Here is a 16,727-nt window from a genome sequence, read left to right on the forward strand (position 1 = left end):
GTGTGGGAGGAAACAGAAGATCTCACGGTCACGGGGAGAATGTACAAATTCCGTACAGACAGCACCCGTAATCGGGATTGAACCCGGGTCTCCAGCGCTGCAAGTGCTGTAAAGCAGCAACTCTACTGCTGCGCCACCGTGCCACCCAACCGGTGCTACAGTTTCCTTCCACATCCCAAAGATGTGGTTTATTAGGTTAATTGGCCTATGCATATTGACACTAGAGTGTAGGTGAGTGGTGAAATCCGGGAGGAGTTGATGCGAATGTGGGGGAAATAAAATGGCCTGGAAAATAGGTTAGTGTGAATGAGCCCTTGATCGTTGATGCAGTCTCAGTGAGTCAAAGTTCCTGTTTCTGTGCTGTATCTCTCTCTCTATGACTGATTCTTTCTATTAAATGAACCACTGAGCCATTGCTATTTGCCCCAGAAATTTTCAACACATATTTCCACAGTTGGAAACATGGCAGATTTTTTTCATGCACAAGAGGTTGTGAATAACACTGGGAGAAATGCTGTGAAAAAGAAAATCTGGCTCAGACCCTAAAGCCAGACCATATCACTTTAGTCCTAATTGATGTCCTACATGAAGGAGCCTTAGGGATATCAAATGTGGTCTCAACAAAATGCAGCCTTTGTTTTATTTTACATATTTAGCTGTTTTCCATTTACTCAATGTTTTTAGTTTTAGTTCTAGTTTTAGAGATACAGCAGAGTCAAATGTCCAATTTCAAGTATCTCTCTATGACTCTGATTCTTTCTATCAAATGAACCACTGAACCTTCAGCTCACCGAGTCCACACTGACCATTGTTCACCCGTTCACATTAGTTCTATGTTATCCCACTTTCTCATCCACTTCCCACAAGGAATAATTTTTACAGCTGACAATTAACCTACAACCCCACATGATTTTGGGATGTGGGAAGAAAAGGAAGCACCCAGAGGAAACCCATGCATTCACAAGTAGAACGTGCAAACTCCACATAGCCTGCACCCAAGATCAGGATTGAATCCAGGTAGGTCTCTAATGCTGCGAGGCAGCAACTCTACCATGGAATGTGTTCTGTTGTGTGGGATTGAGTTACATTCTTCTTTTCCCTGCTGGTCAGATTCTCAAGAGAATTGACTGTATAATTTGAAAGATAATTCAAGGGTTGCATCCTTCTTAAATTTGTTTTATCCCTATTTTTTGTTTCAATGGTAGTATAGGAATAATCTAAATTATCAGCAAAATACAATTATTATACAATTATTATACATACGTCCATTTGGTCAGTGCATCCTTCCTTCATTTTTTTCATTGACTACAAGTCATTTAGATAGAATACCTCTGTAATTTCCAGGATTACTTTCACTTATGGCCTTGCTTATTGTAACCACAAGCATTGTAATTATGTTCAAGTAATGTGTCAAGAGTCAGTTATTCAGCAAAATGTTCTGACTAGCATAAGGAATTATCCTGTGCTCCATTGTTACCATAGCAATGTTTTTGCTTTATTTTAGAAACAAAATAACGTTCCTAGTTTTCAGTTTATTCAAGGTGTAACATGTATATTGCACTTCAATTCTTTTCATTTTAGCCATTTTTAAAGGTACGACAAGAACCAGTTATAACTTGACTAGACCCAGTCTAATGAATATTTCTTTATCTGCAAAATTGAATAATAGTCTTCTTGAAGATAAATATTAATAATGTTTGGGGGTATTCTGACTTTGCCTCATTCGTTTCCAGTTTTCAGTAAACTATATTAATACCTCTGCAAATATGAGAGTTGGCATTTATAGATTGCTGCTCCATACACTATATTGAGAATTCTCTTGTGAATCTGTAAATGTTCCAAATTAATGATTGTTTCAGTTAATGTTAAACCAGATAGAGAACAGGCTGTAAAAAAAATGCATTTAAGGAAATTATATTTTTGATTCTAAACCTTGCATTGAAATAATATTGAATCCAGTGTAATGTGCAGGTGCAATTATTCCAAACCAACAATATTTATTTGGCAGGCAAATTGATTCCTTGCATGTATTATGTAGAGCTGAAGTGCAAAGCACCTCTATTATTTGGATGGGAAGATTTTTTCAATCTGTGAGTTTTTTTGTATTCTAGTTTTCATATAATCCTGTTACACAGAGAAGAACTCACATGGGCTGTGTCAGGGCTGGATTATTGCAGCATTTTCTTAGATGAGTATGTTTGTATAAAAATTCTGATAAATTACTGAGCATTCATTTGCAATGATGTAACATGTTTCCTGAAAAACTATTTGCAATAGAATTTTTCCGGTAATGCTTGACCTCAATGGGAAAATATGGTGGTTACAAAATATTGAGAGCAACTATTTTATAAATATTGTCATCAGACTAGTGTGGAAAATATCCTTGCTGATTTGATAACACCTTGATCTAACAGATGTTCTCTGCACATGCATAGCTCTACTATATAGTGCCACTTTAATAAACAAAACAAGATTTAGCAAATTTACTGTTTACATATTTAGAGACGTCTATTTGCTAAAAGCCAACCATATAATCTGAAGTAAAAAGATTAATAGTCAACTATAAGAAACAGAGAAAAAAATTGCTAAATATGTACTGTGTATTCATCAGAACTACTTAATATGCAAATAAAGGATGTATTTGTTTTAAGGCTTGAGTGCTTTACAAATAACAGAAAAATTCCTTTCATTTGAAGTGAAATTGAGTTCAGATTCTGAACTGAATTTTCACTCCGTTCTCCAAATGTCAATCAATACAAAAGCCAAATATTATCCTTGGATGTGAAAATGTGATATAGAGTTAAGTGTTCAACAAAATATATTCTTAATTCCAGAATAATTAAAAGGTAAATAAGAAAGTCTTCTAGCAATTATAAATTTTACTTTAATGTTAGTATTTTATTCAAGTTTATGTAATAGTAATGTTCATTACAATCTGAGGCACTGCATCCTCAACACGTACATTGGAAGCAAAAGAAAAGAAATGTTTAGGAAAGAACTGCAGATGCTGGTTTAAGCCAAAGATAGACACAAAATGCTGGAGCAACTCACGGGACAGGCAGCATCTCTGGAGTGACGCTTCAGTCTGAAGAAGGGTCTCAACCAAAAGCGTCACCCATCCCTTCTCTCCAGAGATGCTGCATGTGCCGCTGTTACTCCAGCATTTTGTGTCTTTAAGGAAAAAAAATGTTTATCTTCTGACAAACTTACTCTGAAGCAATATTTCACCACTGGGTCTTATCTATGGGGATGACATTATCTATTCAGATTCATACTGATTGATTTATTGTCATATGCACCTGGGTGCAATGAAATGTCTTGTTTACATGAAACTCACAGAGTTACTAGTACAATATGAGTAATGATTAATACCATAAATACACCAAAAGAGTGCAAAACAGCAGAATGGTGGAAGATTGCAGTGTAAAGCGCAATAACCGAAAAGACTGAATGAGATGGAGTTAAGAGTACGTAGCAGCATCTCCAGGAAGGGGTTGTGAAAGAAGTGTTTAGTTCACGGGTCTAAGAACAGTGGGGGAAAAAAACTGTTTTTAAGTCTGGACATCTGAACATCCGAACTTCCTGTGTCTTCTCCCAGATGTCAGAAAAGAAGCTGGCCAGGGCAATAGACATCCTCAACAATACATCAGCGTTCCTGAAGATGAAATGGATGGAGCGAAGTAATGAGTGTAGAATCAATTGGGCTGTATTCACCACCCTCTACAGGTTCAGATGGTCAAGGGAATAGCAGTTGCCATTCAGCTGGGGATGCAGCCCATCAGAATCCTTTCTATAGCTCATCTGAAGAGGTTCAAGAGAATCTGCATGGACATGCCAACTCTTCTCAGATGCCTAAGAAAGTAACTATTCAGTCCGCTTTATTATCACTACATTAATGTGAAGGGACCAGGTGATATGAAGCCACTGACCATCTCTACTGATGCTGCTTTGTTGATAGCGCCAAAGCAGTGTTCACCCTGTCATTTGGTCAACAACCAACTCTGAAGAAGTCACCTATTCCTTTTCTCCAGAGATGCTGTCTGAGCCGCTGAGTTACTCCAATATATCGTGTCTATCTTTTAAACCAGCTTCTGCCGTTCCTTCCTAAGCAACCAACAATTTCAAATTGCTGCTATTAAGGGATAGGTTGTTGTCCTTGACCATTATGCAAGTTTCTTAATCTGTTTCCTATACTCTGTCTCATCACTGTTGTTAATCCAGCTGACAACAGTGAAACAACACTGGCAAACTCAAAGGTTGAGTTAATGTCGTACTTTGGGTGTACTGGGAGTAGAGTAAGTGACTGAGCACATAACACCGAGGGGCATCAATGTTGCGGGTCAGGATGGAGGAAATGTTATAACCAATTCTAACAGACTGAGGTCTGCCAGTCAGGAAGTCCAGAAACAAGTTGCAGGTTGATGCCCCACGATCCAAAGGTTCAGGGATCAGTTTACTTGGTATTATGGTGTTGAAGGCTGAGCAGATACACCTCCTGCAGTGGGTGCTTTTATTGTCAAGGTAATCCAGAGCTGAATGTAACATAGCAGAGATGATGTCCTCTGTGACCTATGTTTTCCCTTATACAAATTGCAAGGGTTCGCAACCAAACATTTATTTTAGCCTAATCTAAGTAAAGACTCAACCTTTCTTCAAGGATCATTATAAACTTAGGTCATCAATCCAGAGAGAAATGTAATGTTCTGTCCACTGGATTATCCCACTGTATTTTATCAACTTAAAATTTGTTTTCCACCACTGCTCCATTTGAAAATGTATTGATTCCTGCGTAAAGAAAACTTTACTGATACTGGTTATAATTTATTTTACTTTTTTGCTAATTCTCCTGGCTGATATATTCCCAAATTCAATTTTCCACAGTGTGATTTAAAGGAATATAAGACATAGTTTTTTTAAATAATCATTCAACGTCTCAACCCTGGATGCTTCGGTATCATCACCTATTTTCTACCTTGGAAAAGATCCAAATTTCTCCTACTCTTCATAATAGCAGTGTCCAGTGTTCTCTGGACTGCCTTCACAGCTTTCCTGCCTTGATATTAGTTGTAGGATTCAAGATGTGTATTCAACCCATTCACATGCTATCAAATCACTGGAACATTCAAAAGTGGTTTGAATGTTCACTTTTGAATTGAGTTCAGTTTTGAATTATCTCTTTTGAGATAAATTCTCTTTGGTTTAGATTTTAAGGGATACAGTGCGGGAACAGGCCTTTCGGCCTACTGAGTCCGCGCTGCCCAGTGATCATCCCATACACCAGGAACAATTTTACAACTTACCATAACCAATTAACCTACACACCTGTGCGTCTTTAGACCAGAGCACTCGGCAAAAACCCATGCAGTCACAGGAAGAACGTGCAAACTCAGTACAGACACCACCCATAGTCAGGATCAAACTGGGGCCTCTGGCGCTGTAAGGCAGCAACTCTACCGCTCAGCCACTGTGCCTCCCCAAATTGGCCTATTTTGTTCAAGCATCTGTTAACTGTTATTCTACATTGATTGAATATGTTTGGCATCTAATTTACTACTATTTTGAAGTATCGTTTGGTTTATCCTCAGCTATTTCTAAACAGATTATGCAGGGGCAGAAAATTGTCCTCGATGGCTTATGCTTAAAATAATCAATACATGATTTACTCCACTCCATGAAGTCATTAAAACCAAAGATTTCTTAAGTGGAATACAACTACAACATCAAACAGCAAGGACAGGTTCCACATGTTTTGGAACACCCTTCTGAAGGCTTTCATTCATTAAAAAAAGATGCAAACCAAAAGCTATAGCTCAGGGTCTGACCAGCAAGACACATGTTTCCATTGGATATTTTCTCTCTAGCTGATACTCTAGTTATCCTGCCAAGAAGAGAGCTCTGCAAATGAACTCATAGACACGCAGACAAAGCTCTTTTTCAAAAGTTTGAAAATATAAATATTTACAAAGCAGGAACGAAAGACTCCGGCCATTAAAAGTAAAATCACGTGTATGTGTTTTCTGTGGAAAAAAGCTCTGATATTGCAGTTGATTCACCTTCCATCCTCTTCCAACAATCTCACTCTACTTTCTTCTGATCCCAAATTAGACCTTGACATCATAGTTAAGGGCCTGTTCCCACTTAGGTGTTTTTTTTGGCGAATGCCGGCGACTGTCAAAGTCGTAGCAGATCGCCGAAATTTTCTTTTACTCAACGACAATGACCACGACAATGCCGAGTCAAGTCGAGATTACACCGTCTTCGGAAACATCGCAAAATTCCCATGCTGTCAATGCTTCTCTGGCGTCCTAATTTTCATTGAAATCACTGACAAGTCAGTAAGTACTTGAAAGTTTTGAACTATAACATCTTGTATGGGTTACTTAAAAACCAAGCATCACTGTAGCAAGGCATAAACTGGATTTACTTCTAGTTTACTAATAGCTGTATTAAAAAAATAATTTTAAAAGTGGTTAAGTGGATTTTTGTGAAAAGTGTGTGGGCATTCTTTGAAAATGTATGGGATATGCATCTGGTTTCTGGGTTGCAGATCTGGGTTGGGAGCCCACTTTAAATGTAATGGCTGATGGCCATAAACATCGCAAAAATTCCCACGCTTATCTGACCGTCAAACTGCCGCCTCCAATCTACCTGTCAAATGCCCTGACGGTAAATAAATTGGTTAAACACAAGCATTTTATGGTATTTTGAAATTACTTCACTTATTTTAATATTATGTGCTTCTAAATGCATGTAAGAGAACCTATCAAACCTGGGGACAGCATGCGACAGCGCCCGCAATAAGCAACGATACCTGCCGACAAGCCAGCTGTCGCCGAGAAATTTCAAACTGGATGATTTCTCAGTGACGCGCTGAGATCCACTACGATTTTAGGAAGAATCCTCACAATCATGCCCGTGACATCCCGGTGAACTGTCGACGACAGCCTAATCGCCGGCAGTCGCCTTAAAATCGCCTAAGTGGGGCAGGCCCTGAAAACATTACTTTTAGTATTGAGGTAATGTAGAAAATACTTTTCTGCAATCAAGTTAAAATAAAAGATCTATATTTATTTGCAATTCCCTTGGTTAAAAACCTTTTTACCCATCATGTCATTGCACTGATCAGTGTTTAGTAATGAGTTGGCTTGCAAGTCCATATTGACTTTGTTAAATCTTACCTGGTAAGCATATCAATCATGAATGTTTTATTTATCTGCTTCTTAAAACTGGGTAATGGCATCTTATCAGAAAATAAACAGTTCAAAATATTGTATAGGCCAAAGTCACTATGGCTTTGTGATGGGGAGGTCTTGCTTGTCAAATTTGCTGGAATTCTTTGAAATAGAAAATAGCAGGATAGATAAAGGAGAGTTAGTAGATCTAGTTTACTTAGATTTTCAGAAAGCCTTTGATAAGATGCCACACGTGAGGCTACTAAGGAAGATTAGAGCCCACAGTATCAAAGGGGGATACTAGCATGAATAGTAGTTTGGCTGGATGGCAGAAGACAAAAAGTGGCAATAAAGGGGGCTTTTTCTGGTTGGCTGCCAGTGACCAGCGGAGCTCCGCAGGGGTCGGTGCTAGGGCCGCTCTTCACGTTGTATATTAATGATTTCGACGAGGGTGTTCAAGATTTAAATTTAACAATTTACATACACATGAGAAAATGCACCTTTTATGTTCCCCATGGATTTGGGGATTTTTTAAATAAACCTCGCTCCCCCTTCACCACAAGTCTAACTTGAAATGAACATTCGCTATATTTTAAAGTTACATTCTGATCCATAAAAAAATCAAACTTGGAGAAAATTTACATACATCACTGCCACCTACAAACAATTCTAAACAATTCACCCTGTACATAATAACAAACATAAAATGCACAAAATACACAGACTTTCACATCCATTATGAAAGTGTTGTTCACCAGTATTTAGGGTAATCCTTTGGATAAAGCTCATATGCCACAATTGGTTTTGAGAGTATTTTGCAAGAATATGAAAGGTTTAGACGGATATGGGTCAATCATAAGCTGGTTGGGATAGTGTAATAGGACATTTTGGTTGGTAGGGGCAAGTTGGCCGAAGGGCCTGCTTCCATGTTGTACGACTCCTTAACTCTGATTCATTTATCCATGGAAAACTTGACACAATGACACGACTTTTTACTCTTTCTGGAAAATGTAGTTTTCATGACAATTCTCAGCAGTGAAGAACAACTGTAAATTATTTAGTGCTTTTCGTAAACTTCATAAATAGACTTGCTAATAATCAAATATGCCATTAACGTGAAAAAATATTGCCTACTGCGTGGTTTCCTATGGTTTTAAAGGTTTAAGGGACAGACATGGTGGTATTTAAGATTTCACAAGTATAGACATTTCTAAATAGGGTTGAATGGTATTGTTAAAGTTCATTTTCTCTGTTTTGAAAGTTTTGAATCATTCTCCTACAACCAGGCCTAATTCATTAATTAACAATTAGTCTTAAGGCAGATGTTGCCCCTTCAATCTCCCATTGGCTTGTCCCCAGGGCAGAGGCAAACATATGGAGTTGGCAAAGATCAGTCATGATCTAATTGAATAATTGAAGGCTCAAGGGGCTAAATGGTCTACTGTTGCTAAATTCTCTATAAATAGGGCATACCGATCTTTGCCCACACTGGGCCTAAAAATAGCCTGAGCACTTTGTAAAAGCACCCTTTAATCCCTCAGACTTTTCACTACTAAACAGAATTAAACCACCATATTTATTTACAAATTAAACAAATAGACCCAACAAACCACAATCATATTCAAATATATCACTTTGAGAGGCCTGTAAGGGTTAACTTTATTTTTGCCAGCCCTTTGTTTAATCAAAATGGACTTTGGTCTTCCTTCAGCTTTCATACTCTGAAACCTCTTTCTCCCTTTTGTAATGCATTGCTTAATTGATAAACTTTGCCCTGAACAATGTATTTTCTGTCCAAGTTGAAATTGTGGGTATTATTTTTTTTGAGTAGCCAAAATATTCTGCCTTTAGGCTTAGATTTTCTTTGACACTAGAAATGGATACCGAATGAACAATACTACTTTGATACGAAACAATAGTGCAGTCTTTCTTAATAGAATTGTGGGAGCCTTGGGGTGTTTTTACTGTTAAAGGCACTCTATAAATACACATTGTTACTGTAAAATAGACCTGCTATTAACAGGGAGACACAAAATATGGTACAGAATACTTATGTGAAGTTTCAACAGAGACCTTTTGTTGTTGGTTGTCTACTATGATAACCTATAAACTAATATACCAAGAATTTTTTTCTGACCCTTTGTTAACTTTAAACCATCTCATATCCACTTCATTTTCCTAATTAGACATTATGAATGCAAGATATTTTAAAGGCACCAAACAGATTTCAAATCCAGTTATACTAATCTACAAAAGCATATACTTAAAAGATTTTTCTTATACTAAATACAATAAAAGCCTTAAGGCCTTCATGATTCTATTCAATAATCAGGTAATGAATCAAGTCAACATTTTTTTTATAGTAGATTTTATGGCAGTGTGAAACTAATTGAGGATGTGATGAAAAAACTACTTTTCCCCCTTGAGTAGAAGTGTTAATATTATTTTTCTATATTCATATCAAATTATATATGTTCCATTATGACTATTTTAAATAGGCTTGGTTCCAAGTGTTTTAAATCTTGTAGAAGTAATGTACTATAATTGGTAATTTTGTAAAATTTGGCATTATAGATAAGAATATACTACAAGGCCGTACATTGCCAATCGAACATCTTAGCCAATCAAGAACAGCATTTTTGACAATGTTCTTGAAGGTGGACCTTCCTCTGTCAGCAATTGCTACATCTGTTTTTCTCAACTTTTGTTCGCGCAGTCGTATTGTAAACCTGGTGTTCAATGGGAACTGCAGTTTCCCCTCGGAACAGAAAGTGTTTGCTGCCGAGGAGCGAAGTTTACCAGGGTTCCATAGTTATTAGCAGTAGGTTTCCTCATGTGCTTTGTGGTAAGTGATGCACAAACAGGGTTTAGAAATCACAAATGCATTCAAACCTCCTCTTAACACTGTGTCCACATTTGCACAGTGATAAAATATGTTTGTGTTGTTTTCTGAAGTCCACTGAGGACATGCAGCTTGCATAATTCTTTTTTCACAGCCGCAGTAATAGTTAATCCCGTTAATATTCAGTGATTCCTATGCAAATAAGACAAATAAATCATAGGGCTAAAAGCATCCGGGCTTTTTTTTGGTATGTTTATGTAAAAGTCAGACCATATAAACAATTAATGAAATGCAAAATTATGAAAAGTGGACAGACAGTTGCTGAGAACTGCGCTGTGTACTAAAGTCAAATGTGAATTAATTTTCCATAGATGGAAGCAGAATTAATTGCCAGCAAAGGAATAACATTTTTAATGACTGACGTTTAGATTATGGCTTTCCTATTCTGAACAAACCCATATCATTAATAGTTTGCTGTTTAGAGACTGGTGTATGACTGAAATCTTTCGCTCAGAAGCACTTGGAGATGATGAACCAATTTCACTTCCTTTATGTCAGTAGGAAGAAGCATGTGGCCTAATTTCTTTGGACAACTTCTATTTCCAGTTCCTCTTTTTTGGTAGAGATGATATGACGGTCATTTGTGAACTTTATGTAACAGTTTGTGTGGAAGTGATTGCAAATCAACTGATCACAGACCCTGGGAATCTGAAGAAAAAGCATAATGTGCCGTTAGTTGAAAGATGTGAAACGTTGGCGCTGTTTCTCTTTCCACAGATGCTGCCAGACTTATTGAATGTTTCCAGCATCTTCCGTTTCTTTTCGTCTGTAGTCAGAACGTTGAAGGGGGTATTCCTATTTCGTTCAATGATTTCATGGATTCAATTCAGTTATTTTCTAAATTGATGTAGATTAGATCACACTCAACCACTCTAGATTTAACAATTTTCACGCGCGGCTTCCAGGTTCAAAAATGAAAAAAATACAAATAAAGCCGGAGTCAATAACTAATTATTTTGCAAGATGACAACATTACTCCATGACCACGTCTAATCTGGAATTTAAGACGCGACATGAAACCCAGTACAACTCTTCAATTTCAGGGGGTGTAACCAGTTGCCGGGATCCACCCCTGGAAATTAACTACAATTTCAGGGAGTGTAACCAGTTGCCGGGATCCACCCCTGGAAATTAACTACATGGTGGATCTTGCACAGGAAGTGTTGCCGTTCTGGGTTCTCAACTTCATTCTTCCAGTTCTGTAATTCTTCAAAGTCTGTAAAGTTCCAATCTCTAAGAGTGAGCGGGCATTTTTACACCAGATCTGTGTCATGTCTGAAATTATTTCCAAGTGGCACTTCCTAATATCCAGGTAACTTATAACACGAATAAAATATCCCATGTCTTTCGCGAGACCCACCTTCACGGAGGATATCCACCGCAAATCTGTCCAGAAAATGAGGATTTTAAATTAAGATGTGTTGCATACAACGTTACAGGCATCCAATGGGGCCAGGTAGATACCATCTGCGACTTCCTTCCAAATGTTTCTTTGGTTTGATATTCCCATGGGCCACGCTATTCACGGGCGGCTGCTGGACACGGATTCACATTTCCTCTACAATTGCTGTTTACAATTTGGGTTCATGGTTAAAATCAAGCATGCGGCCGTTGTTTAATTTACTGGCTTCGGAGTTGATAATATATTACCACCTACCCACTGATAGTTTCAAATTAATCTCTAAAATGTACGAAGAGTGGGCATTACTGGGCCGCCGTTGAACGAGCAATCAGTTAAAAACGAAGTACTGAAGTAGACCCACAGTTCCAAATAAATATTTGTCGCGTGTCTAAAAACACAAGGAATTAGAGTTGCACATAGCAAGTACTGATTGCCAATGAATGATAGAACTGTTTTCTCTCATAAGCAAAATCCAATTAATTTCGATGATTTTTCATCGTCCCACTTATACAACATCAATGAAATGGATGTCATCTGAAGTAGGCAATGTTTCATTTTACTAATTAACATCATGTGGCTCCGATCAGTCCAACTTCTTTGCAGGCATTGAATTGATCACCGGATTCCAACACTCCGCCCCCACATCCACTCTACATTGACTAGACACCACGCCCAACACAAGTAGAAACTTTTCATCCGTAAGATTTGTTTTTTAATGTTTCAATCAATGTGAACGTACAATAAATAGACCTTGAGTTTACAGGAGAGACAGCTCGCTGTTTAGTTAATCGGCTTCATTTCCTTTGAAGCGTTCCTGTCCCCACATTGTGTGTTGGTTTGAACACGTCGGAAAGTCGGCCCTGCCCCAAGTCATTCACCTCAGACAAAGTAAAATATTGTTAAGGAGGGGGGTGACAGAAGGGTAGTGTCACTGTTCCCACTCGGCGATAGACTCCCATGCACACTTTTGTTAGCACGCATGCTCGTGTCTAGTGTATTGAATGCAACCCCAATCAGCGTTTATTCACATCTGCTCTTGGGTTTCATCTCAAAAGGTGCAACTTCTGAACGCATTTCCCGGGATTGGAACGCAGCCCCGAATGTCGGTGCAATGCTGATAAAAGATCTAGGTGTCAATAGGGAGACACAAAAAACACGGAGGACGTTTCCAGGGAGACTGAAGGGCGCCTCCTCCTCCTACTCCTACTACTCCTCCTTCGATACGACTCCAGTCTTTCTGTAGGGATAGCGGGAAGCCCGGAGAAACCAGAAGCCGGGTGGAAATCCTTTAAGGAAAGTCCCTCTTTGCATTCCTGCAACCGGTCGGCAGCCTTGTGTTGTGCCTCCCTTGTGCATTCCCCAGAAGAGACGAAGACTGTCTTGTGTCCAGCGCAGGAGGGGGTGGGTGGGGGGGAATCGACCAGGAGGGGCCTCCTCCGACTGCGACACGCCAGACCCAGGTGAGGGGGCTGAATTCGTCCATTGGTTCGATCCCGGGTCTCTCCGACCTCGCCATTAATCAAACAAGTGAGGTGGGGGTGGGAGATCTTGCCGGGTAGAAGGTGGGGGGGGGGGGGGGGGGTGGAGAAGGAGGATTGCCGAGAGCCCGGCGTGTGGGAAGGGATCGAGATAGTATTCGGTTCGGACTGTAAAAAAAAATCAACCAGTTGTACTGGATGGGTGGGGGGTGGGGAATGAAAGGGCGCTGCTCGGTCAAGGCGGGACGGGACGGGGCTGTGCCTGGAGAGTTGTCGATTTCAGGGGGAGTTGTTGATTTCAGGGTCAGGAGCTGCGGTCAGACCTGGACCTGGGGAAGGGGAGGAATGCTGCCCTAGAAACTCCCCACATTGCAATCATTCCTCACCCCCGGTGTACTGTAATAGCCCGCTTCAAACAGCGCGATGAGCCATTAGAGTAATTCAACAATTAGTTGGCTCAATTTTAATTTTCGCCCGTAGTAGACACAAATGTTAATCTTCGCTCCTTCGTTAGCTTTAGGCGACCCGGGTCTTTTCAAAGAACGTTTTTTCCTTTTTCGATCTACATTTTCATTTTATGCACGATTTTTTTCCTCTCTCTCTCTTTCTCTTTCAGACTTGAATGCTTCCGTTTTCCGATGGAAATCTCCTGGGGATCTGAGCAAAACACAAACAGCCCATTGTAAGAACAGAGAGAGAGAGAGAGAGAGAGCGCAGCCAGTTCAGCGAAAGCGCCACGTTACTTCTATGAAACAAGATGGGGACCATTAAAGATCTCAACAGTTTGCAGTTTTCAGTATCAGATCCGGTTGAGATGGAGGGGAAGGGCACGCTGGCGGCTGGCATTGTCGCTGCCCTCTGCAATAACCAAGAGGGGGACCCTGTGATTGAGTCCAACAGCCCGACTCTTTGTTCCAACACTTGCCCGAACGATACGAGCACCAGCCACCCGCTGGAGATCAGCGCTGGTGTGGGTGAACTTGCCAGGGCAGAAATACACAATCCCGGCGAAATCTCAGAGCAGGCGATGGATGTAAGCAAGGAACACGGGCAGGAAGAATCTAGCGGCAACTTCGGCAGTAAAGCTGCCGAGATTAACACGGAGATAGACCAAAATAGAAAAGAAACCATAAGGTTAGATATGGACAGCACTGACCCCAGTGCCGATGTTGTGCCCTTTGCGGGATTGGGCCAGGAGACCAGGAGAACAGAGACAGACCACAACATTAATGTCCAGCACCTCGCTAATCTGGCAGAGGTAAAGAAAACTAAGGTTAATTTGTGTGTTCAGCCGGTTAGGAATATCGCAGAAAATGGTCGGCAAAGCGAGAGAGAGAACGAGGACTTGGGGACAGTTGTATGCTGTTCACATACATCTATGTCCACGTCGACAAGCCAAGACGCTGAGGTGCAGGTAGCAATCCAAGTGCAGAGCAGGTCAATTGCTACCAGCCCCATGGCTCCTCTGGATAACTGCCCAGTGTTTAGAATTCCTGAGGTCATCTTAAGAGATCCACCTGTTGAAAAGCCAACTGCTTGTCCACCAGATATACCATCTGTAACTGCGCCACCGAAGAAAGATGTTCAGATGCAAGTGGATATAACTGTGCAATGCAGATCAGTTGCCACCGGCCCAATGACTCCGTTGGAGAAGACTCCGTTGCCTACTCTCCCTGAGGTGTGTGTGGAGGCCATGGAAGAGGATGAGCCAGTGCGCGAAGTCCAGTGGGATGAGAAAGGTATGACATGGGAAGTCTATGGAGCATCCGTGGATGTCGAAGTCCTTGGAATAGCTATCCAGAAACATTTGGAAAAGCAAATAGAGGAACATGGCAAGCAAAATATTGAGGTGTGCCAAAATGATAAACCTAATTCACTGAAAGGATCTTTGAGAAAGGAAGACAATAAGAGAAGACAAAGCAATGTTTTTCAGGCAGTTCTACACAACATTAGAAGTCCACAATGTTGTATTCGTGGGAGCACTGCAGCGGAATGATATGTCTTTGATCAAGATTGTTGACAAATGATTACAAAACCTGGAAAAGTTTGTCTCATTAGTACATTTCCTATTGTTTCTAACCTTTTTCACGTTTTGCCTGGGCAAATTAATAAAGCAGCAAAATTAACCTGCATCGTAGACAAATAAAAGATTATAAATACTTAGGCAAGTGAAACATAAAAGAGGCTAAAAGCTGAACTGTTTTACTTGTTCTTGTATCTTTACCGTAACTAACTTTAAACAACAGTGTTTTGCATTTCATAATATTTAAGTAATATGCATGTAAAGGCAAACATGTACATAGATTTATTGATTTAACAAAAAATCGATATTAAGTGCTATTTTATCCCCACCACTTGGAATTGCCAGTTGCTATCTAGCTAACGGCAAAAGGCTAAGTTGGCAGCTCTGGCATCATCCACCACGTGTCCTGAAAGAGTCCTCTTTGAAGTGCTTGGCAGTGCCCCAGGAACAATGCAGTATTCCTTCTAACCTCTGTCGTACACTTTATCTGCAAGACACCACTTGCCTTGTTTCCCTCTCACTGGTAATAGACAATCAAATCCAGTTTCATATAACTTGTGACATTATTAGTTAATATTTATTGGGCTGCACAACCACATCATCAAAATAAATTTACTTGAAAGTAGGACTGATTACTAAAAGTTTCTCTCTTAATTTTGTTTTTGTATTGCCAGAAAAAAACATAGGACTTTTTAAAAAAAGATATGGGAATGTATAATTTACTAAACCCTCCAGTGAAAAGACAACTTAATTCTAATATATACTAAATGGGGACTTCCCAAAAATGCTTTTAAATACTTTTACGGGAAATAGTTGGTTTGCAGCAATGAAACAATAAGGAAAATGAACATAAAATCATTCAACATTTGAAGTTATTTTGAGATTAGTTACACAGAATCTGAAGAGAATCCTGTTGCCCTTTAATGATTTATGTTTCTATTTTTCTCACTATTTCTAGCTTTCATTTTGGCTGTCAACCTAACTGAATATAACTTGTCAGTTGAACTCGTATAAAAATCACCTAGGAACCCATTTGCCTCCGTTTAATTGATGTATGAAGCCATTTTCTGTATGTAATAATCTGCTAGTTTTTAAGAGTTAAGTAGTATATATGGTGGTATAATTATAGACTCAAGGTTTTGTATTTTGTCACTTCAAATGATATATTGTTGTTATTAATATTTCAGATTCCCAAAAACTGAAAATGGAAGGAAGTAGCTGCTGAATGTTATGATGTGTGTTTGAATTGATCCTTTGGGTACTATTTGTTGAATTGATAGAAATAACAGTCAAGTGTTATGGTTTACTTCATCCTCTTATTGGAGAAATCTAGTATTTCCTCATTAGTTTATTTTCCTTTGTGGAAAATGCTCCCTGGATTCACTTAAAATAATCTTTCTGTAAAATCTTGCTGTTTTGTGACTAATCTCAATGCCAGAAGTTGTTTCTTTAACAAAATCTCACTGTCTAGTTTCTGTTCTATTGTTATCAACATTTTCTGAGTGGGTTGGTAAAGTAATGTCATCTCGATTGTTGTGATACACAATAAAGATGGGATAGATTGAAATATCAGTCGCACTCTCCAATTGGAATATTTTTCTTTCATTTTAATAACAGGAATACTAATACATTTGTTGTTGTAATTTGTTTATATTGCTTCAACAGCAAAAAATTGAAGAATATTAAAATATGAAAACATTTATGATCCTTGCTTGAAATCACATTTAAGAACTGTTTTATATAGCAATTT

General features: G+C 39.2%; 1 protein-coding gene across 4 annotated transcripts; it reads left to right on the forward strand.

The window, feature by feature from the left end:
- The first annotated feature begins 12,442 nt into the window (after nt 1–12,442).
- On the forward strand, nt 12,443–16,677 carry gprin1 (G protein regulated inducer of neurite outgrowth 1). Of its 4 annotated transcripts, XM_078411529.1 has the most exons (3): nt 12,443–12,936; nt 13,571–14,693; nt 16,165–16,677. In XM_078411529.1, exons 2-3 carry the CDS (start codon nt 13,712–13,714, stop codon nt 16,200–16,202), a joined length of 1,020 nt encoding a protein of 339 aa, XP_078267655.1. In that variant the 5' UTR covers nt 12,443–12,936; nt 13,571–13,711; the 3' UTR covers nt 16,203–16,677. The 4 variants fall into 4 exon arrangements, with proteins under 4 accessions (XP_078267655.1, XP_078267652.1, XP_078267653.1 ...); XM_078411526.1 differs by having other exon boundaries at nt 12,446–12,936; nt 13,571–16,677; XM_078411527.1 differs by lacking the exon at nt 12,443–12,936 and adding an exon at nt 12,980–13,003 and having other exon boundaries at nt 13,571–16,677.
- The last annotated feature ends 50 nt before the right edge of the window (nt 16,678–16,727 follow it).

Source organism: Rhinoraja longicauda, chromosome 14 (genome assembly GCF_053455715.1).
Source record: "Rhinoraja longicauda isolate Sanriku21f chromosome 14, sRhiLon1.1, whole genome shotgun sequence".
Taxonomy (NCBI): domain Eukaryota; kingdom Metazoa; phylum Chordata; class Chondrichthyes; order Rajiformes; family Arhynchobatidae; genus Rhinoraja; species Rhinoraja longicauda.

Excerpts from the sequence above, each read along its gene's own strand:
- gprin1 (XM_078411526.1), top strand. The coding sequence starts at position 13,712 with ATGGGGACCATTAAAGATCTCAACAGTTTGCAGTTTTCAGTATCAGAT.